This window comes from Channa argus, chromosome 23 (genome assembly GCF_033026475.1).
Source record: "Channa argus isolate prfri chromosome 23, Channa argus male v1.0, whole genome shotgun sequence".
In the NCBI taxonomy this organism is placed as follows: Eukaryota; Metazoa; Chordata; class Actinopteri; order Anabantiformes; family Channidae; genus Channa; species Channa argus.
The window spans coordinates 9,329,405-9,353,593 of NC_090219.1; the positions used below are offsets into that span (position 1 = coordinate 9,329,405).

A 24,189-nucleotide genomic window follows, 5' to 3' on the forward strand; every position below is an offset into this window, starting at 1 on the left:
AGGGTACCCCTTCCCCCTTTTAATCAGAGGAGCATCTGCTGCCAACTGCTGTAATCTCAAGGAGTGTAGCAGTACACAGACGTCACGGTTTAGTTTGCAGCTCCGTTTTGAAGCAAACCTTGTTATGAAGCAACGTAAACGGTATGACATTCTGTCTAAGATGCAAATGAGAAGGAATTTCACACTGAATTTCTCAACTAATTATGCTAATAATAACACCATTATTGCTTTGGCCCAAACTGAATTACCAGGGTAATGCTGTTTAATCAGTGTTTGTATGCTGCTTTTTTTGCACTGCACTAGTGATATCCACGTTTTAATGAGGTAGCAAGTTTGACATGTCACCAGAAACATACCTGATCGCACCTGAACACTTGTCTCTGTTTCCTGGATGTATCATAAAACCTGGATAATGGGCTCAAACATGGTGCCTGCTCAACCGACTGGCAATTGCTGAGCTGCTCACCTTGCATTTGAATCAATTTAGCTGTATGCATGCGAGCCCGCGTCAACAGTGTCATGTGCAACATCCGCGTCAACTAAACCTAAAATCTGTCTACTTTATTGGGTCTACAGCTGCGAGATGCCGCACAACAACAACGTGTTTCTGCAGGAAACAGGAAAACAATCAGGCAATCACCATGCCCTTATGTTAAAAGAGCTAAAGGAGTTCAACATAATGAATGCAACAAAAAAAAAAAAGCTTCATCATCAGATCATCAACAAATGTCAATTTAAAAATAAATTGTTTATCCTCCTTGATAAACCTTTTAAGTAATTAATGTTAATATGTAAAGTCAGGTGTCTGATATTTTGAAAACGAGTGGCACCAGGTTTAAATTAGTCTCAGACATTTAATTTGCCAGAGGCAAAGTCTCAAGCTGTTCACTGACAGCAACAAAAACAATGGCGTTAGGAAAAAAAGCTTCAGAAGACGTCAAAAGGAAATTGGAAAATCGTCAAAAAGTCTAACAGGGATATAAAAGTATTTGAAAGCATTTAGGGATAACGACACCAACTGTGACGGCCATATTTGAGAAATGGAAGAAACCTGGTCACATCAAGACCCTTTTAAAAATAGTGAAACTAGGAAAACTTCCTTTGAGGGAGACATAGGGCAGAGCTTGGAATATATGAAAATAAACCCGTGGAACAAGTTATAGAACAAGGTTGTGTTTTGGTGTGTTTGTAGCAGCCCTGCATAAAGTAGAAGGAAGAATAAATGCAGCCCAAAAGTCGAAAAGGTGCAAATCCAACAAGACAGTGATCTAAGGCACGAAGTCCACTTAGTCCACTCTGTTTGAAAAGGATAAGGGGGAATGTTTTACCATGACCAAATATATGGAAAACCTGGGAACAGATTTGAAGAAGGACCGTAGAAAGCACTTTTGCAATGACATCATTTTCATTATTTTACAGTCACGTTCTTTTAATACTCTACTTGACGATTTACTACTCGTGGTAAGTTGAATGTGCAATCAACATTGTGTTGATGAAAACAAAGAGATAAACTAAGTAAGGGGGATGCAAAGCTTTGCACTGAACTGTAATTGTGCTTGGTTGGTGTATTTTTAGAACGAATCTGGTTGAATTTTGTTTAAACCAACACATTCAGTATAAAATAAAAGGAACCACTTACAAATGTCTGAAGGTCACAATTTAGATTTGTCCTTAAACCCACTTAACAGTTGTGCAGTGATGCTGCAGGGGTGTGCACTCAAGAAAAACCTGCATCTATCCGTCTCTGTGTCATTGTTTTCATTCCTCCCAATCTCCCACTCTGAAAATGATTCTGCGCTCGCTGAATCCCACTCCTCCCAGAGCACACACACGTCTGTTCATCGCATTCCCCCCCCCCCCCCCCAATTCTCTTTTTCTGTTTTTGTTTCTGGTGACATTTTCAAAGTGCCAGATCCTTGCCTTGAGACATTGTGCGTGTGCCCAAACCTCTCCGCCACCTAAAATACACACACATGAAAAGCAGATGCACACACACACACACACACACACACACTTCTCGCCTGGAGCCAGGCCCCTCTGTGCTCTGCTACCTCAGAGAAGCTGGGGCTTGGCATAGAGAGGAGACTCCGGTGGATTCTGTGCTCCGCCTGCCAATGCTGCTCTTTTGATCTGCAGCCAGCTGATGACAGATCTACATTAAGCTCATAGTCTTCTCTCTTTCTCGATGCTTCTACTCTTCTCTTTCCCGACACTGGGGCGTAATGTTACTGTAAGTCCAAGAGCACCGGTGGAAAAATCGACATCCTGCGGGGTCGACGCTGTGAGTCTCTCCTTGCACCAAACAGAGGGATATAGAATGCAGAGCGGGTCGCAGGCTTGCAGAAAAAATACCATGTGGGCGTAAGACTAAGATAGTCCCGACGACTGAAAGCTTTGCATATATGTGATGGTTACATCCAAGTTTCCACAGAAAAACCCACCTTCCAATGCATCTTATCATAGTAATAATTTTGATAATGGGTTTGCATTTTTTTTTTTAGATACTCCACAAAAAAACTATGGGGCTACAGTTTGTCGCAAGTGTCATTGATTCCTTGCTGATTATCCCTTTTTATGTGGGTGAAGAGTGCAGACAGAAGCCGTCGGTCTCCGGTTGTGAGTTTCTGACGCGGTGGATGAATGTGTCAGACTGACAACTGACAATATTTCATGCAGCTCTACTAGCAGCACTGGAAACTTGAGAATACAACACAATGTGTATAATGTTTGGTGTTTTTTTCTTTACTGGAAAAGTAATTTGGGGAAATGCTTCGATCAGACAAAGCTGCCAAACACAGAGATCTTCCTCTATTTTAAGAGAGGGATCCCCCTGTTACAGCCTTTAATGAATTAGAAAATGAACAGGTTTACAAACATTGATTTTGGACGAGGCTCCTTGTTTTATGACTAATCTTAAGTATAAAATATATATATAGTATGAGAAACAGACATTCTCTTCAGCCTTCCTCATGTATCTGGTGCTCGTAATTTGTTTTGTTTTTTTAGCTCACCAACCTTTATCACCGGCCGACTGGTCCATCAGCTATCTCCCAAAGCAGACGTGCAGAAATCGTACTCAACCACTCTAATGTTTGTGTTATGGTGCATTTGTCCATCTCGTAAGTGCCGCTGAAAAACAGTGCACTGTTGCAGAGAGTTAGGGCAATTACGTAGGATGCATGGCTAACAGCTGCTGATGAACGAGGAATGACGGGCGGCGATGGAGCCTCACCATTAGAAAAACACAAGCAGCTGTTATTTCTAAAGGGGTTCATCTGCTTATTACTGTGATATCCAATAGAATTTGCTCACCGTGGCGTCATTTAGCATGCCAGGCGGCTCTGAGGAGCGAGGTGCGACTTTGTGCTGGTGGGTGAAAACGCTGTCTTTTTCATTTTAGCCTCAGCTGTTTTCAATCTTTTTTTCTTTTACCAGATGCTGTGATTGAGAGGATTATTTTGAGAAGGAGGAGGGAAAAAAAAAGAAAACAGCAAATAGTGTTTGGTTGGGGCCTTGTGCTTGTCATTATTCAGTGGAGTAATGCTTTGTGTGGGCTGTAAATTGGCAATCAGCCTGTCACATTACCATTCAAATGGTCACTGCAAAGCTCCTGCAAGGAGGTCATGGCCTGTCTCAGTGGAGAAGAGAACACTATTATGTTATACTCCTAAAGATAATTTACTGTATTTATGTGAACACACACACACACACACACCTGTTTGTGTGGTGGATCCATTTCAGTGCAGCACACATGAAGATATTTAATGACCCCCCCCGACCCTGGAGCAGATACTGGAAGAAAGATTGTGTAACCGGAATACACGGGACAAATGGTTAAAATGAGGCCGAACAAATGCAAGAGTAAACACGAGAGTTCGAGTGCATGTGGGTGAGAGAACGCTCGCCATAAATACGGATGCTCATACCTAACACACATAACTCAGCCTCTGCATTCATTGGCTGCACGGCTGTCAGGCGCTGGCATATATTATCATTGCATCTATCATGAAATATCCTACAAATGTCAGCTTGGATGTGTGCACACCTTTCTCTCAAGCCCTTTATGATTGCGGTGCTTGTCATGCTTATTGAGGTAAATGTCAAGGCAAAGTGTTGTATGGAAATGACTAATTTGAACCCCATCAACTCCTCCTGCTTCCACTGATATGATTTTCTGTGGATTTACTTGGCACAGACTGTCTGTTTATTGGGTCTGCTTTTACAAATGGGGGTCAGTTTTACCTATACTCTTTAGCGTAATTGGAAAGGCGTCTTAGAGGAGTCATTTGCACCCCTCCTCCCAATTTCAAGCTACCCGTTTTTTTAGCCTGCTCTCATCCAGTAGCGCGCACTGCGATACTCATTTAGCCTTCTCTGATTTTGAACCTAAGCCCATATCGTAGCTGCGCGCCACGCTGTCCCGTAGAGGAACATCTGTTCGCATGAATCTTTAATGTCCGCCCACATTGCCGGGCTGTTGAAGCAGATGAGAATGTGAAGGATCACCTTGATGCCTGACTTGAGCTGTCTCAAGTCCCTGGCGTTTTCGGAAAGTCAAAGGCCTCATTCCCTGGACTGCGCCACTTAAAAATGTCACAGCTCGAGAAAACAAGGAAAGGTACAGCGGTTTAGCGGAGTTAAGTACTGTAGCGTTCCTTAATTACTATGGAAGTTTTGGAAGCATTAAAAAAATGTATTATTCCAATATTGAAGCATCATCATTTGACAAAATCCAATGATAAAATGCCCCCTGTAAATTAAATTATTTGTATATATATATATATATATATATATATATATATATATTTGTGTATGTGTTTTCAAATGTGACAATGATCTGTTACTTCTTTCATTTGATCCTCAAGTAAACGTTGACACGTGATACTGATGGAGTACGGCTTCAGCGATAGGCAGTATCTCAAAGCTACCCGCTCATTTGGAGGTGATGAATTTAACTGCGGGCTGGCCGATAAACGCAGAGGCTGGCTGAGCAAGTGAAATCCTACAGCATATTGACACACACACACACACACACACACACACACACACAGCCCACACACATGCTGCTACTGTTTTCTTGCTGTGTGTTTTCAGTCTAAACATAGGAGGAAATTTAGAGGCCCCTCTTGGTTGTTTTGCATCTCACCCGAACAGTCAGTTTTCTCCTTTTCTTCTCACCTTGTTCCTTGCAACTTTTTATATTATGTGTGTGCAAAAAAGCTAAAAAAGTAAACACGATAAGCAGGAAATGCTGCCCTGCACGGAAGAGCAATGTGGCTGTCAATATGGCAGCAGGTTTACAATTGTTGTGCTTGGCGACTGCTGTCTGTATCACACAAGTGTGAAAAGCAATAACACCACCAAAGTGCAACTGTTGGCGGTCAATATTTTCTCTCCCTGATAAACCCTCTGGGCAGGAGCGTTCCCTCGTCTAGCCAACACAAACACAGCTTTGCAGTATCAATCTGTCGCAGTGTGTGAATACGAAACCGGAAGGAAAAAAAGGTATATATTTTATAAGCAGAGATGTCTACATGTATACAGAGCCTTTGTCTGCCGCTCGGTCGTCTACGTGCGAGGTAAAGTCACAGTGCTCAGTTTGGGATGATTTGTATGAAAAACGGCTCCCTGCTTAAAAGCAAATTGTGCCCCGTGAGTGATTGAGTTTCACTTTTTCTTCGTAGAAAACCTTCCTCAAGCTGCTGCTCTGAACAACAAGCAGAACTTATCACAAAGCACATTTCTTAGAACAGAAAGAGAAGCAGGAAAAAAACCAAAAAAAAAAAAAAACAGAGATTACCTTTGAGAACTCAGATGTCTTCGTGGGAGAAAGTCTGCACGTTGCCCAGGACGGGATTCATGAACACGTCTGCGTCAGTTAAGTCTGGGGGGGGAGAGGGGGGAGACACCCAAAATGCCGGGGTTAATACACAGCAGTAATTCTCTTGAGTGTAAATGATCACACGTCCCTCACACGCTCTAACATCAGCGCACGTAGCTGCATCGACCTGCCAGGGATCCACGTGCGAGCTCTGTCGCGCGTGAGTTCGCAAACATACTGTGCTAACTTATAGCTCGCACGCACCCACAGACACACACACACTCGCACAGTAAACAAGCCCAACAACAATTCCCAAAGCGGCCGTGGACGAGGCAGAACCGTGCAACCCAGTGGCTTCCTTCTGATGATGAATCTCCAGAGAACCCTAAGGAAAACAGTGCTTTGCCAGGGATGTCCGGGAACGTTAAACGCGGGCACTCAGACACTGATGGCTGTGATGGGGAAGGAGCGGGAGACGCTCCCACACTGAGGCAGGGTAATTGGCTAGAGATGATGGGCCATAAACATACATCACCGGAGCATCGAAGCGACAAGCAGGCGGCTAACTAAGGCTCCCTTGTTTTGTCACGTACACACTCCTCCTTGTCCCTTCCCTGGATATTCACGCTCTTTGAACACATGAGCTGGCCCACCATTATTACAAAAGCGAGAAAAACGCTGCCTTTCCCCTCGTTCAATCAGTCACGATGGCACACTCTGTATATTCTGCACAGACCTTTTTGCCATTTCCGTGGCATCGTGACCGTAACCCGGAGGATGCTCCCTCTTGCCATTATCGTCCACTGATATATAATAGGCACTACCCATTCAAAATGCATCATCACCATAACAGATAGGATGGCCTCTCTCTCACCATTACTACAAACACACAGTGGTGGATAATAGGCTATCCATTCCTGCTGTGCTATCACCACGCCGCAGACTTTCCTTCCATTACCATAACACTTCGGTCATAATAAGCAGAGAGAGCCTTCCAGTCATGACCACGGCTCTTCGAGAGGAGGTCAGTCGTGCCACAGTGTTTGCTCACACGCTAGTAATTGGGAGAAATAAGGCTGGGTGAGGAAACACGAAGGGGAGCTTCCTCTCTTCTTCTTTGTGGTTTGCTCTGCGAGCCGTTGTTGTTTTTTTTAATGCTGCGTCATATGTTTAAAAAAGAAGCGATGAGTGATGTGAGAGAACGTGGCACTTAATTCGGCTCACACAATTGCAGCTGTTTGCACTATCTCATGGTGATCACAGTAGATATTTCCTCACATGCAGCATGGCCCTAAACGACTGGGACACGACATGTGGATTTCAGCAATAAAACCGACTCCACTCATCATCTAATTCTCTTTCTTCTCCCCTGTTTTCCATATTTATTTTGACAGGTCTTGCATGTTCTTCCCAGAGACGAGCGTCCACCTAAAGACCCCTTCACGCTTTCAACAGACAACAACTTCAAGGGGAAGCATAAAACGGATGGTAGGCAGTGGGAGGGACAAGGTGGGTCCAGGCATCGCGCTCATTATTCAGGAAGACACTTGAGGCCACGGGAAGTAGCACACTTCATTTTTCTTGTCAGACTCCAACTGGCTTAATGCCGTGTTCACAGCAAGTGGTAAGACAAAGGGATGGCGCGGTCCGGGCCGAGACGTGGGGAGATTCCCGATCAAGATTGAGACCGTCATCACAGAGGCAGTTAGCCTGCATTGTTCTCAAAGGTAGACCACCTGAGTTGTCTGTTACAGGAGCAAATAAATATGTTCCATCCTTCAAGGGAGTAGACAGCTAGTATAGTGCGGCTACATTTCAAAGACGAAGGATGGTCTCAATTATTCTCTAACCGCAGAGAGGCACAGATGTTCTTATTGTTCCTCCCATTCCACATCCTCCTAAACCTTCCCTCATTATTGCCTTCATTACCGGTGCCATCGATATGGCAGGCGGCTGCCAGAAAACCTGGATGTATCCACAACTCATCATGCAAACACCAATTAATCATCCGCCCAGCAATTACACAGCATAGCTAACATCGATTTCAAACGCTTTACCATTTCATTTACAGTGCACAGCAGAGGCTCCTGCCACCGAGGCCCATGGCGAGCTGCAGGCCATACAAAGCAATCTCCTCCTGCTCTATATATCCGCTGGACTGGAACTGTGTTTTGATCAGAGAGATGATGGGGCAGGTGTTTCGGTGCAGCTTCACGTCAGTGTGAAGCCTCATTCCACTGCATTTCTATGTGCAGACATGGCAGTGGGCTGCGGCGTCAGACAGCCTGCTTTGTTCGACTCCTAATTGGGATAATTTATTGTCCTAACAGGCAGAGCAGCTGTGGCTGTACAGCGTAGCACCAATTAAATCCAGATGCTGGAATGAAAATGGGGCTGAACGTGACTCGGGGACCGATCGCTAATATTACTTCAGATCGCTGCAAGATGAATATGGCTGCGATGATGGATTCTCCACGACACGCCGCTTTCCGACTGGTCTTGAAAATATGCGTTTTGAGGAAGATCCAGAAAAATGGTCACAATCGGATCTCAGACAGACGTTGTGCATCATTTCTAATAATGGCTGCAATTATCTGTCCGATTAAACGTTGAAAGAAAAATCTGCAGGGACACATGACAGCTTAGTCTAAAGTAATTGCAATTCACAACGAAGCTGCTGAAAATCTCGTTCTACTTTCAATGTTGTTAAAGAATATTGCCCCCCCCCTCCTTCCCCCCACCACCACCGAAATGGCTCTGACAGAGGATCAGGTGAATATGAGCGGAAGATCTAGGGAATATGGGGAGCAACTGAAAGAAATCAGGTCGCTGTGAAGATTTCTCCAGGGCAGGGCTAACCCTGCCATACTGTGCTTGGCCCGCCTGCCTCTTCAGTCAGGGCTCTTTAGACGAAGAGCCCCGGGGACAAGGAAATGTGAGTAACACAGAGGATGGAGGCAGCACGAGGTCACCACCTCGGAGCTGCAGCTCACAGAAGAACACAGAGACTCCTCTGGCTTAAAATTCAAAGTGAAAGGAGGAGGAGTAATGAGACAACCTTGGCAAGGCTGTCCTTTTTTTTTTTTTTTTTTTTTTTGCTTCATTTGTCGTCCCTGAACTTTTAATGAAGTGTTTGTCCGCTCCGCCACTATTTACCCTAAACGGAAGGTGTTTGTTCTTGTAATGTGGACACCCAGCGACGAGCCAAACGTCTCAGAGACTCAAACATAGCTGTGATTTTACCCAAACAACAACGCTGCTCTCTCTTCGCTGAAAATAGTAAAAATACAATCCTGGAGAGTTCAGACGCGTTTGAGATGACTAGAAAAACCTTAATCCATATGAGTGACAGTATTTTAGTAATTACGTGATTGTTTTATGCTAACAGAGCTGCACCACAATTTGGAAAGCTGACACATTTGATAAACAGGACAAAAATGTAGCCAGTTAAGATAAAGAAGGATTACATTCAGCTTGCTGAAATAGTGAGAACCCCGCTGCAGCCATGATGGAGAGGCACAAGGTGATGTGTGCACAGTACAGAGAACGTCGACCGACTTTTGGCCTGTCCCTTCAGGGGCGGCACATTGATTTGGCATTGAGTTCTTACGCCGGATGCCCTTCCTGCTGCAGCCCTCCCATTTCATCTGGGCTCGGACCAGCACCAAGGTGGCCCTTGATGGGCTGGGCGGGGGCCACACATGGTGGGGTGGGATTCGTTCCCGCTGCCTTCTGCATCCTAACCCGATGCTCTCCCCAATATACAGAATGTTAACAACATGTTGTTATTGTTATTATTGCATTTTATTATTTTAAAATGCACTGCAAATACACTGGAAAACACACAGCTCCAAAGCCGGGGACACCTGCAGAAAGGGACAGACAGAGGGAGACAGAGAAGGAGAAAGACTATTGCAGAAAGAAGACGCAGAGTTAATGTCATACAGTGGTGACAAATAAATGTGGGTTGAGGGGAGAGGAGAGAGGGACAAGAGGAGGAAAGGAGCTCAGTGCATCGGGAGTCACGTGTCCAAGTGTCCTTGAGGAAGACACTGAACCCCAGCTTAGTTGGTCCTGGTGAGTGTGTGGTTGTGAGTGTGAATGGGTGAATAAGAAGCAGTGTAAAGTGCTATATAAGTGCAGAGCATTTAGTCCAACCTGGAGGGTTTTTTTCCATTTACTTTTCTGCGGGTAAATTATTACTATTAACAATAACAATAATTTCAGTTTATGAAACTGTGTTAAAGCCATTGGTTTTTTTGTTTTCTGTAAAAACCCTGGTACAAACTACAAAGTAAACTAATGTTTTACTACAGACTTAAAAGTCTTGACCTTAAGTTTTTTAATGGATACTGTAGATCAAAATCACTGTCATCCAAATATTGCACTATTTACAAATATGAAACATATGATTTTTTTTTAAGCATTAAAAAGTCTGCTAATGATTCATATTTTGTATTAGTTCAATGTGAGTAAATGAAATGTCTGGTACTGCAGCGTATACAACACAGAGCACCAGTCCCGTCAAAGAAATCTCTCTGTGGATCAGGACGTAGTGCAGTCGTCCACCGATCACAGGGTTGTTGGTTAGTTAGTTTAACTTTACTCAGGTCTTTACTTTAAAGACACAACCTTGTTTTGGTGTTTCTTTCGTTTTGGCTGCTAACGTCATTTTGTTTTTGTTCTTCTGCTTTGTATGGAATTATTTTGTACTATTATAATGGCTGATTGACGCCCCAAGTCCGTTTTCAGACTCCCGTTTTTTTTTTGTGCACTGGACTCAAACCTCCTTACTTGCATAAAACGAATAGATTTTTTTTAACCTGGGGTCTCACGGGGGCCAAATGCGTCCTGCGAGACGATATTTTGTGGCCCGCAGGATGATATGAAAATTTATATACGAATGGCTCTTTACCACATTGTGTGCGGATGGTTCTTTTTTTGTGCAACCAACCAATCACAGTGGAGTATATAGCTCCCGGGGGCGGGCCATCGGCCGGTCTTGAGGATTCGGCATCATGCGGATTGTATTTTGTTTTTGCCTTTTTGGGAGTTTTTGCCTATTTGTGCAATAAGAATATCCCTAACTTGAACTTCAGTAAGTCCAAGTAAAGGTTCCAGACTTACTGACGATCCTCTTCAAGCCATCCTGAGGGTCTCAGCTGCTTCCTCCCTCAAGCCAAATGTGGCTCAGCTATGTGAGAGGACGCACTGCCAGTTCTCTAGCAGCAAGAAGTAGGCAAGAGAAGCCATGTTCAGAAGAACTGTTCATGTTCTTCAATATTCCCTTCATGCCCCGAGCGAAAGCCAAAGCCAGAACACAGTATATGATACCTTACCACCGTGTAGTCCAGCGCCACAGATCTTTATGCAATATATAGACGAGGCAAAACTTGTGCGCTGAGGGTTTGACACAACAGAAGCAGCACCGTACTTGAACAATCCCTCCCAGGGATAAAAGATGGAAGGAGTTCATAGATTTGCGTATCTATGCTGCAGCTTCCTCTCTGAGAGTTCACACTCTTCTGAATCCCATTATCGTCCTCATCGTGCTGTAGAGCTGACTCCAAACCCTGAAGACAATATAAAATACCTGTATGCCTTGACAACAGTGGCTTTGCTCCATCTTCGCTGTAACCTCTCATCCTCTCGCTCACTCGGGAGGAATCGAAACGCCGTTCGAGAGCAAAAGAGCCATAAGCGGCCTGGGCTGGATGGCAGCAAAAGCCTCAGTGCTTGATGAGGATAAAGAGCTCTGACCCAATTAGCTGGCTTTGTTAAAAAAAACTCCACTGGCCCTCATTTAGAAATTTGCCCACCCCAAACACAGCTCCCACCACCTCTCCCTCCTCCCGTCCTTGTGTTTTAACACTACAAAGTGATTTCAGATTTAATTAGCAGAGGACCTTGCTTCAGGGAGGCTCCTAAATCCATATTGATACTGCTGGAGATAGACGCCTTGGCTCCATGATGACAACGTACAAGGGAGGCCCCAGTAAAAATACAATGAGCGGATCATTTGCGACTTCTTCCCGCTCCTGTTTACTTTTTTCTCCTGAGGCTAATCATTCAGTTGTGGGATGAGGGTGAGAATTATGCAAAGAGCAAGGATTGATTGGTGCTGCCTCATAGTTAGAGCCTTGGATTTAAATAGGCCTGTGAAGACATAGTGCCGTTCTATTATTTTTGTCAGGGGCATCTAAAACAAGTGGTTCCTGGAATAAAATGTGGATGTCTTTATGGGATGTCATATGTGGGCATGTGCAGGGAAAATGATAACTGAAATGATTTATTTTGAGTTTTTGATTCTGTTCACACTATCTGACAGATATAAAGTTCCAATAACTGTCAGTTTTTGGTGCCAAGCAACGGTCAAAGAAAACGGTCAAAAAGTATCCAAACTCCACCACTATGCCCCGAGGAACAACGAGTTCACAGGAAGATAGACTTGCTCAGTACTGAGCAAGTTACTAGAGCACTTCCCGTCTTGTTAATACTGTTGTTCATGTCAGACTATTCTCTTGTCCATCCTGTCGTGGTCCAGTCAAATTTGACTGATATAAAAGTTGAAGGTTGCCTTCAGTGATGCTGAACTTGTATCTTTGGTGCTAGTTTTGGTACAGAACATGTAACTGAATGCCATTAATCTTCCCTTAGACTTCACTATATTTAAAAAGAAATCTCTCTCCTTCTAGCTGAAAAATGCCTCCAGATGACATCACTTGAAAGGAACCTTCAGTTCAGATTATCTTCACACTGTTGAGTTTGTAATCACGGTCAACCTTCTTTTCCAGAGCTCCTCCAGATTATATCCTTTTAACTCCTAATGACGAAAAACTGCTCCAGGTGATGTCATCTGGAGGAGGTTTTCAGCCAGAAGCAGAGGAATAATTTAATAAAGAAAAGTCAGAGGGAAGTTTAAATCCATTAATGTACATTTACACCCTGAACTTAAGACATAGAAAGGAAACTGGCGAAGTCGGCCCTTTTACTCTGATTTAAATTCTGCAACGTTGTTTCACTTTTCTCACAGCTCTGGCTTGCAAAGCTTTCCCGAGGCCTTGCTCACAATTCATCCTGCGGCAGCACAATGCAATAACAATCTGTCAGCCTACAACACATTTGTGATGTGGTTGGAGGTAAATTCCGCCTGGAAGGAGGGGACGTTCGTCAAGAGGAGACTATTCTTACAGCACAGTCACACTAGGTGACTTCCACCGAGCCTGAGCACATTTGGGCCACATAAGTCCAGTTTTGTTTGACTAGTGCGACTGCTCCAGATACGTTCAGAGTACAGTTCAGAGAGGGGAGTGTACACAAGCATTGTGCTCACTCACTGTGTCCGTGCATGGAAATTCAATGCTATGACAATGCAACAGCATTCATCTTCCAACCAAAAGGTCACATGGTGACGCAAGCAGGCACAGGCCAGCGGGGGTGTGAGGAAGGGGGGCGACCGTGCTTGGACATGCGACAAGGAAACTGTGTCTGGTTAGAATTTACATGTGTAAATTTGGACCCATGTCCGAGTCGCACGAGCTCAGTTAATTGAGCCAATTAATAGCAAACAGAAGTTCAAAGCGAAATGTTCACGAGTAACGTATAGACACAGTTAACACGAAATGAACAGGAGGGTTGAATCGTGCTGAATTCTCGGAAAGAGCGTAGAAAGCCATGTAAAGCATGCGAGGTCACATTTAATTATGAATATATATTATTATTATGACAAATTCAGACTGAAAGCTTTCCCATAATGATGGGGGCAGAGGAACCTTAAAGACTGTGCTGTAAAGGAGCAGTTTTAGCGTGAAAGCTTACAGAAAGGTGATAAAAGCTCAAATGAAAGCTGTCCAGACCCCAGGTTCTTATAAACATGAATACATTTTTTTTTTTATCATTTTAGTAATATCCCATTCTCTGAGTTATGAAAATATTAAAGCAGTGTGCTGTTTTCTTTTAATCATGACTGTGCTGAGCAGCAGACCGGGAAGCTGTGAGGTAACATACTGGAGCCAGAGAGGAAATGAAAATGAGGATGGAAAGTATGAAAGTGTCAGAGCAGCTCGTCAAACTCCCCACACGTACAGTGAATATTTTACCACCGACACTCAGCAGCTCCTCACCCCCAAACTGCACCACTGGAGACAGACAAAGAAACAGAGATGAATAGGATAGAAGAGAAGAGAATAGAATAGATAGATTACTCCGCCACCCCCCCAACCCCGTGCTCACCCAACCCCTTCACCCCACATGGATACCTGTCTCAGGCTTCGTCTCCTAGTCCTACATTTCACAAAGCGCGGGCTGACGGGAACAGTTCTCCACAGCCGACAGAGCTCATCCCCATCACACCAGCAGGTTAACGCCCAGGAGAGTGTTCTCTCAAACACGCAACAGCTACACGCAACCTATAGAAACCTTTCGGTGCAACAACAAAGAAAATTAGACACACACATTACTAAGAGGGTTTTCAACCCTTGTTTGCTCTGCTCTGGTCACAGTGTAATTTACAGCTCTGTGATTTCAAGAATAAAACACTGATACAACCACGGATATAATGCCACAAGACCTGGAATGAACAGAACAGAAAAGAAAAACCAAAGAGCCACAGAAATCCATTAACAAGGAGGAAAATAGGAGGGTAAATGTATGTAGGCTTCTTGTAGTAATATTTGGTATTTGCACCAAATACTTAAGCCAAGTAAATCCAGTGGATGTTCGTAACCCCACTGAGCACTAGCGGATGTAGCTGCTTTCATCAGAAGAAGAGGAGAACAAAAAAAAAAATGCTTCGGTCAATCAGTCATCTGAATGTGTGAATCAGCAGGGACCAGCTCTGTCCCAGTTCTCAGCACAGTAACACAAAGAGCTCACATAGCTCTGCGTTACATCTGCCCCTTTCAGAGCGCACGAGTCAAATACATCAAATAAGTCTTTTAATTAAGGCTATGGATGGAGGGACCGACAGCCTGCCTGCAACTGGCTTAATGAAGCGAGTCCTGTGCTGCTTGGGACTCGTCTTCATAAAAAAACAAGACAAAGTGGCATGAAATGGGTAAAATAACGTGATTGTAACGTGTAACGCGACTGGAATTGAAGAATATTATAACATTTGACACACAGTGAATTCAAATGCATAACTACAAGTTACGTGAGAATAGTCTCATCTGTTCATTGGTTGAATAGATCTCGGGCTAGAACGTAAACTGGTCCTCGTTTTCTTGGTTGACTAAAGCGCCTGATTTTGCAATAGTTTTTCCAAAAAATGTGATGCATCTAGTGATATTCTTAGAATGTTTCAAATGGCAAGGTTGCGCCAACTGGACGCGAGGAACAGTTTATATAATATTTGCGATCGCAACGCTGCAAATTTCTGAAGGGACCCGATGAAGGAGATCTCTTCGCCCGTTGTGTACTGTGGGATAGTCCTGTGTTGTGATGCTTTGTTTTTATTCCCATTGCATCCATTACGTGCCTGATAGATGCTAAAACCTAAACCTCTCCAGAGGTTTGTTTGGGACCTCGGAAAAAACCCTAAACCCAGCAAAAGGTCTCAGTGCGGTTGTTTTGGTTTGCATTCGGGTTCAGACAAGTGAACCACACCAAGAGTTTGATTCCGACACTCAAACATCTTCAGATTTGCAAGTATCTTGTCATTTTTGAGTTTGCATGATTGGAAAACGTAAAAAAAAATCACGGCAGTTGTACAATTTAAGTGCAAACTGACGTCAGAACTTCATTTTATGGTATGCGTTCAATAACTGTTGAAAACGTTCTCACTTCCAATGGCTCTACAGAAAAAGTCTCGATAAAACATCTGGGCATCACCACCGTCGGTAGGCTTTATCTGTTTGGGGATCAAAAATGTCTACAGTTATTCAGTTATTATAGCCTGGACCCAAGACCAGCAGACTGACACTGCCGTCCTTTGAGCTTTTTTTTTTTTTTCATGATATCTGGACAGGTGTGGAGATGCCTGCCAGAACCTGCTTGTTTCCCAGCCAGTGCTGCTGGTAGAGCAGACAATGTTATCCATCACAGAGAGAAGTACCATATTTAACTGGGAGCTTGGTGTTAATTCCCTATTCAGCTCATACACACACACACACACACACACACAAGGCACACGAGTCCAAACCACAGCCTGCCTCCGCTCGGTGAAACCCCAATTGCCGAGATAATCGCGCTCCAGTAATCGGATAACTCCACCTCTCCGGAGAGAAGGAATCATAAAGCAAACACTATACCTATTCGAATTTTTATCACTTCAAGCTGTGTATCTTGCAGCAACAAAAAGAAAAACCCTACTTTAGAGTTATCTTTTATTTCTTTGAACAGAATATCTCAGTTGCTTAATAATAATAAATGTTATTGAGGCAATGTGAGCCAACACTGAGGCAAGAAAATGCTTCCTTTGTTGTGATTGTGATCCTCAAGGATTGCGACAGTGCAGTTGTTAATTTCGAGCTTCAGATGGCTCCGAATCCAATTTCTCCCTTTGGGGCAAATGGCTTAATTCTCCTTTAAAGATATATAATTGACTGCCTTTTATTTTTCTATAGGTCCCTATCTCTAACGCATCTGCTGCACATGGTGGAGCTATTAAATGCAGGCCAACACCATGCAAATCCACCGTCCAAGGCATGTCCTGCAGTAAATGAATGCTTTAATGTTGGTGGCTTGATGTTGACGGTTTAGATTTAAAAATTGCCGTGTTGTACCGATCAATGCGTCTGCATCGAGACGAGCTGTGTTGTACAGTGGCGGCAGAGGGAGGAGGACCACTAAAATTGTAAATCTCACCAGAAGCACTTACTTCCACTGTGTATCCTATGGGCCATTATTGGTGGATGTGCTCACACATCAAAGTGGCAGGGGTCTTCCAGGCTAAAAAGGAATAAGAAACAAAAGGACCATTAAATCAAAGCGAGACCCGGCTTCAAGCAACACACACGTGAATACACGCACTTAAACGCTGCAGTATAAGGACTGTGAAGAGAGTTTAAGACCTAGAGAGAGAGAGAGAGAGAGACAAGGAGAGGGAGAGAAAAGGAGTGCAACATTGATTTTCCCCGTCTGAAGTGCCAGTTCATCATTCTGTGAGACACACTCTATCGATCCCCCGCCTTTAGTTTGTTTGTAATTTTGGAGGCTCAAAACCCTTCACAAAGATAGATCCTCTTATATGCCACTTGCCTCCGAGATGTAGAATGGATCAAAGGATGTGTGTATGTGCCCTCATTTTGCTGGGTTCTTCTCACTCAGTTGGTTTTTGTGGGACTGTTTAAAAAAGGGAGCTTTGGGGCGGAAAACCAGTCAACGGGCTTTTTTATTATGATAACGCAAAAACCGAGGTAGTCATTCCACGAGCAGCGGTTCCCGCCTCCATTAAACATTAGTTTGTGAATGTCATGTGTTTAACTTGCATTAGACTACATGTCGCAGTGTCCCTGGGCCCATTCCTGGCCGCGCAGTGCTGGTCCAAAGCCCGGTGAAAGGGAGATGGGTGGCGTCAGGAAGGGCATCTGGCATAAAAGAACAATGCCAAAGCACCATGTGGACCAATGAACCGCTGTGGCGACCCTGAACTTACGGAATAAGCTAGAACTTGCATCCTGTGGTTCTAGTCCCTCTGCCTTCCCTATAATAAATTATCCCTTAACTTCTTGATGAGAAGAAAATCCTCTGGATGACATCACCTGGAGGACTTTTTTCAGTTCTGATTTAGAAGGACATCATCCAGCCTGAAAAACCCCTCCAGCCGATGTAACCTGGATGAGTTTTTCATATATATGTGCTCCTTAAAGTACTATCACAGGAAGCAAACTGCATATCGGTTAGGTTTCACTTCAGATCAGCATCAGTAGAAGCTACAAAAGTTGATGTTTTCATGGAAAAATGCCTCTGTTTTATTACTAGAGGACAGTGACCCACTCTATGTAAGTAATATGTCCATTGTTCAGTTCTTTCTCTGTCTGGTATAAAATGATCATAAGTAGTTGGGTTAGTCAACACGACTGAGCTGTGTGTAGCTTACTAACGTCTCATTACGCAACTTTTGGACACAAGTTTATCCTCCCGGCAATTACCTCCTACTGCCATTTGGAGCCGGAGCCAACGTGCTAAGTTGCCAAATGCAGTTTTAGCTCGAAAGCTCTAATGCCTCTCGAAAAGCTCTTTACCAAATAATTTCGTGTTACATCCCATGAGTGGAATACAGTCAGATTTGACGTTTTAAAGCTATAAATCAAGCAGGCAAACATAAGCGGACTCACTTTAGAAAAAACTTGTATTAAACGTAATTCCACTTGTGTCTATAGCACCTGTCTTACTTGTCTAGATTTACTCACTCAGCAATGAAATGCCTTATTGCGTATATGATTGTACACTCATGTTGTAAGGTGGGTAAAGGTTTATGCCTTTGTTTGGGGATAAAGATGATATCAGACTAAAAAGAAAGATGGCAACTACAGGAATGTTGAAAATGTACATATGTACAAATGTGCAATGGTCAAATTCTACATCCATGTTGTAAAAACTCAACGACACAACATTTCCATTGTCGCCGAAATGTGGACAGCTTTAAAAAAATCAATACACTGGGGCTTGTGTTTCACCGTAGCTGTGTCTTGCAGGATGAACTGTACAGTGCATGTTCCAGTAGAAAACTGAGTGTTTTTAATGCCAAAAGGATGTTGGTAAGTAGAATATTCATCGCAGCTCATTTTCTACTCTGACCTCAATAGCTTCCAGGAAAATTCTCAACCTGTGAGACAGCCGCCCACATCCAGCCTTACCTTAACATCTCATCTGCACTGTATCATACGACGTCTGAGCAGCAGAAAGCCATCACCTCCGAATACCTTCAGAGGTACCAAGAGAATAGCAGGTCATCATAGTACAGCATGCAATCAGGCAAATCTAGGAAAACATCCTTTAGCCAGTGTTCAATACATTTTTTTTTTTAAAAACCCAACATAATAAAACAAAGAAAAAGAGACACCCACTCACTCGCAAAAAAAAAAAAAAAATGGCAAAATGTATCTGAAAGCAAACCGTCACTCTCGCGACTCTATTATTCATGTTCAAAATCAAGGAGTCAGTGAAGTTTGAAAGCGTTTTATTTTATCAAGAGCGCAGAACTGAACGAATCTTAAAAATAGTTATTCCATTACTTTATTCTAAGCTTCATTTATGATTTCATTCAGCTGGTGGAGGTTATTGTATTGGACACAGTTGGAAAGAAAGGCCCCTCGTAGTGCTCGACTAGCCCTGTACACCCTTTACGACCTCTAACCAAACACCACAGATCTCATCCATGTCTGGACGCATTCAGCTGGAGATCCGCGACTAATCAGTTGTGTTGCGCGGTGATTGGTTGCAACATAAGCTCGCAGATTCTCGGGATTTAGTGGCACATGTTCGAGAGCTACTGTTTAATAAGAGGAAAACAAATCCATCTGGCGGTTTTTAGTGTGCGATATTTCACTCTCGCATCCGGGTTTGTTGTCTCGTTGTGGCATGTAGGTTAAAACGGAGACAACGTCTCCTCACAAAACCACAAGCTCCAATGTCAAAGCTGCCTCGGATTTTCTCTACAGAAGATTCCAAAGTGGGCAAAAACCCTTGCAAACAGGCTCATTGGGAAATTTTAATAATATAGCCATAAAAAGGATGATCTGTCAAATACAGAGGATAAGTGCCAATTGTACAGAGCACTGAGATGCCATCTGGTTATCAAGGCAAATGGTTCTGACAGTTTCACTGTAATGAGCCTCCATCCTCGCAGTTACCAGCAGTAAAATGACTGACAGCCCCAACACTCTGGGTGGAGGTCAGTGCCGCATCCTCCAGATGCTCTTGCCATATTTGCAGCCTACAGGCAAGTCTATCTGGGGTACTTCTTCATTTCCCTACTCCTCAGGTTTTTAAAATGTCATTTATGTCTAATGGCTGTGCTCATTAGCTGCATCTGAAAAACACACTCTGGTCATTACCGGCTACATTTGCAGTCAGGCTTCATGCCGAATTCTCCTGTTTGAGTCATCCGTCACAGCCCCGTTCTTTGGCAGTTGGCACACACAAAAAAAAATAAATAAAAAAATGACGTAAAGCGCAAATCATCTAATTATCTGCAACTATCTTTATCTGCTTACATTGGAGTAAATATGTTTTGACAAGTCTGTTTTATCAGTGTAGTGAGAAACACAATCTAAAACAACATCCATCATATTGAGGCAGCCAAGGCTACTTGGGAGACTATACAGGCAATTGTGCGCTAAGAACTGCACTTTACCATGGTTTGATCCCCTATATATCCCCATAGTATGGACAAAGTCGGGGAAAGGGGGGGGGGGGGGGGGGGGGTTGGGCATGAATGGGACTGCAACGAAAACAAAAGCACTCGACTCTCCTTCATTATTTACTCGCACCACTGTCACATATGGACACTAGTTACAAGAAACATGTCCAACAAAAAGCCATTAAAGTCAAAAAGTTCATTCGGCAGCAGAGAGATCCACTTTCTGTTCCTTTCACTTGGAACAGATGCACAGCTTGCTATTTCCACACTAATACTGCAAAATAAAAAATAAAAAAACTGCTTTGGAATCAAAGCAGTACACTTTTTAAAAAATGATTATTCTTGAGTGGAGCGTTGTGTGGGCGTGCAACAGCCGTTCCAAGTAAGAAATGGAGAGAGGGGGAGAGTGGGTGCAGGACCATGCTGGCCATCCTTTGTCAACTGCTCAGTGCCATTTAATGGCCTGTAAACCCCTTTGCTGGAGAAAGAACAGGCAATTAGCATACTGAGTGGATTACAAGATTGCTCTGACTCCTGGATTAATGTGTGCACTTAATCTTCTCTTGGCTAAGCGATTCGTGGATATACAGCCGTTGAAAAAGAACGAATTTCCCCACTTTCCAAAACACAACGTTGCAGAGAATCTCTTCCACGATGGCATCAAAAATTCACATTCAGCTGCTTTATGTATTTTTAACTGAACTACACTTTGGATTATAGGCGACTTGTTTGTTCCAAAGGTTAAAAACCATAAAGACAGACAGGCTTCAGCAAGGACACCAGTATACATCATTTATCCCCAGCCTCTCACGTGACCCGCAGAAGCACCTGCAGCCCCAGGACCCCAGACACCAAAACACTGCCTGCCGTCCCCAAAACTGTGATCAGATGCTCTATGCCCCAACAGGACATGCGTGTACCTTAATGGGCCAACTGCGTTTGGTTTCAAGAAACCTGAGTGACCCTCTGGTCTGGCTGCTTGCCTCCCTGTTTGGCGTAAGTACCCTCTGAGGTGGGCTACATTGCCTGAAATAAAGACCATTCCATTTCATAAAACATTAGTCGTTAGGGAATAAGAAGAGAATTTAATTTAATTGCTAAGGATAAACCAAACATGAGACGCATCACGATCACCACTGCTACATGTGGATCTGGGGGAAACCAAAATGGTTTCCAAAAATGGGGAAGCATGTTTCATTTTTACACTACTCGGACGTGCGTAGAATTTTCCCCTTTGGGTCCTTGAACATAAAAGTCAAACATTTGTCCCTGACGCACAACTGTGCCACACATCACACCGTCTCCTTGGTTGCTGTCCTCCGACTGTCTCCACACGATGAACTTGGAGCTGCACTTCACATGTCCAACTAACTTGGGTTTTAGTGATATGAGTTTTAACCCACTGCTCCCCACCTCGCCTCTGAATCGTCCACCTGCCGCGTCAACCCCAGAAATTAAAGGAGCTGATAACTCTGCACGACCGTCGCTCAGTGCCAAGGCAAGGGTGTCTCAAAAGTGCAACCTCAGCGTCCCACGGCCCTCATTCGGGAACGCAAATCGCGTGCATGTGGTGGCAGGTAAAATAACCGTTCATTCAAATCAGGCATTCGCTGAAAAACTTCCAATTTCTGAAGCTTACTTCTAATATCTTGCAGGTGCTACCCGTATGCCAATATACCATCATGCTGTAAACAATTTTATTTATTTATTTATTTTTTAAAGCGCGTGACAGCTTGTTTGCCTTGCAGAATTTGTGTGAAAGCGGGTATGGGAGCAATAACAGAATGCATCACTCCCTGCCTTTAAATACCAACACAGATTACTATCTTCCCTGCAATACTCTGCCTCCACCCTCACAGATAAAAGGCTTTCAGGATGCATTCCTTCAAAAAAAAGAGTGCTGATACCCTGCATTGTGTCAAAAGGAAACAGATGGTTGAGGCATATACCTTCGCCGTCCATTGAGATGAGTGCTTGCTGTTCCAGCAGCTACACCAGCATGTCTGGGCTACACCGAGTGTCTGTTATATATTTTGGTATGTAAAAAGCTGTAGAAACAAAGTGTAGAAATGAGACACAGAGAGAGAGAGAGAGAGAGAGAGAGAGAGAGAGAGAGAGAGAGAGAGAGAGAGAGCCTGGATCCCTGGACACATTAAGAATACATTTCCCCCTTAGAAATCAATAACGTCTCATTTCCTTAAAGATCACTGGGAATGCCGTCACTTTTCATTTATTAATTTATTCTTCTCAAAAACACACGCTATGATCTGCGGTTTTCCAGCCCAGCACCTTCTCCCTCCTGGTCTGTCTCCTGGGGGGGTTTCTTTTAACTTGTTACGATCTCTTTCGTGTGCCTTCAACAGCGGCATTTGTCTGACACAAAGTTTTTTAGAGGAGATGTATTTTCTCGATTGCATCGCAGGCTCTGAGCTCGGAAATTTGGTTGGGTTTTTTTTTTTTTTTTTTCGCTCATCAGGCCATGATTTGATTTGATGATGCTGCACTGCACGATAATTTTCTCTGTGCACCTTGCGACTCTTCCTTTAGGAAATCAGTCACTTGAGCTGGGCAATCATTTCAAGCCAACCCACCCGCCGCCATCTGACTTCCTTAAAAAAAAACCTGCTCGTGTTTCCCTCCGAGATGCCCCGTGACTCGGGGTTCAAATCAGAGCCTTAATACATGTGTTCGCTCCCCTTAATTATCATCATTAGCCACAGATCGTGGGAGCGTAGACAGTCCGACTGCTGCTGAATCAGTTCACATGAACATGAAACATCCTCAAACATCACAAGCAGTGACAAACTTCCAGCTGTGGTGTAAGCGATTGGAAAGGAAATTGCACATTACAGAAGTAACTTAAGGGAATTGTTGTTGTCAGACGTAGTTTGCAAGAATCGGTTCTGATGTTCATCTCGATATGACTGTCAAATACAGCTGGCTGATTCCTCAGACTTAGTCATCTCACTAGATCAGTGATATTCAGACCTCCTACTTGGTAGGAGCATGGTGGTGGAGTGGTTGGTGCTGCAGCCTTGCCGTGTGGAGTTTGGATGTTCTTCCTGTGTTTGCGTGCATTTTCTATGGGTACTCTGGTTTCCTGCCACAGTCCAAAGACATGCGAGTCAGGTTAACCGGTGTGAATGCTTTTCCGTCTGTGTTGGCTCTGAGATGGACTGGAGACCTGATGGATGGATTCATGGACCCTGTACTTGAAAAGAAACCGATTTTCTGATGACTTAAATCATCCGCATGTGGCATTCTGGATGTCCATACATGAACCAAAATCCTAATTAAACCCGTTTTGTCAGTGCATGTGAAGCGGGAGGATGCATGGGTTTTGTGTAGCCAGTGAGCCTCCAGCGGCATGTAAGCGTGTCTGTGCACACTCGAATTACTTCTGCTGAGCATAACAATAAAACATAGCTCAATGTGAAGCCCTCACTCAGCAACTTTAATGCTGGCTCCGCGAACAAAGGGGTCAGAGCTTACAGTAATTTTTGTTCTCTCCACATCAATATATGATGCTTCACTGGGAGCAATGAGAACCTGTCCAGAGTTATAAAAGGGATGTGTTCGCATGAGGCAAGCGTACACATTATCCACAAGCATCAGACACCTTTCGACCCTGTAACAATGTCGGGAGTGAGACAGCGAGGTCTTGGCGGCTCAGTTCCGTATTTCCTCACAAAACCACTGAAGTCAGCTCTGGTTTATTACAGCTAATGTACCATCTGCTTCCCAGGGTGACTCCTCATTAAATATGGAGGAGATAAATAACATATCTCGCGTCTGCAGCACCGAGACAGTCTGTGCAACGTGGTGAAAAATGCAAGCAGAAGTTCTTTAAAAGATTGCCGCTCTAGACAGTCTTGGCAGATATTTTGCATCTAAAGAATCCCGGGGTGCTTGTCACATTTATGCTCTCAAGTAAGATTCAATCAATCAGGTAGAAAGTTCCAGCTGGAAACACACACATCCTCCAAGTATACAGCTTTGCTTTTAATTTTTGCATTGGGACATCACAAGTCTATTCAGGAGACTTTGTAGGATCAGGTCAAGCCAA

General features: G+C 43.8%; 1 protein-coding gene across 6 annotated transcripts in view; it reads right to left on the reverse strand.

Annotated features, from left to right (window-relative positions):
• The window catches only part of LOC137108771 (alpha-1,3-mannosyl-glycoprotein 4-beta-N-acetylglucosaminyltransferase C-like), a 90,470-nt gene that overhangs the window by 35,864 nt on the left and 30,417 nt on the right, over window positions 1–24,189 (reverse strand). For 2 of the 6 annotated variants that reach the window (XM_067493786.1, XM_067493787.1), the window contains exons 2-3: window positions 16,638–16,708; window positions 5,801–5,884 (exon numbers count right to left, since the gene is read on the reverse strand). Coding sequence is in view for 2 of the 6 variants with exons in the window: in XM_067493784.1 (XP_067349885.1) it covers window positions 16,638–16,662 (25 nt within the window). In the remaining 4 variants the exon portion in view is untranslated. Of the gene's footprint in view, window positions 1–5,800; window positions 5,885–9,288; window positions 10,177–16,637; window positions 16,709–24,189 lie in introns of those variants that run through there. The other 4 variants (XM_067493784.1, XM_067493785.1, XM_067493789.1 and 1 more) reach the window with 3 other exon arrangements.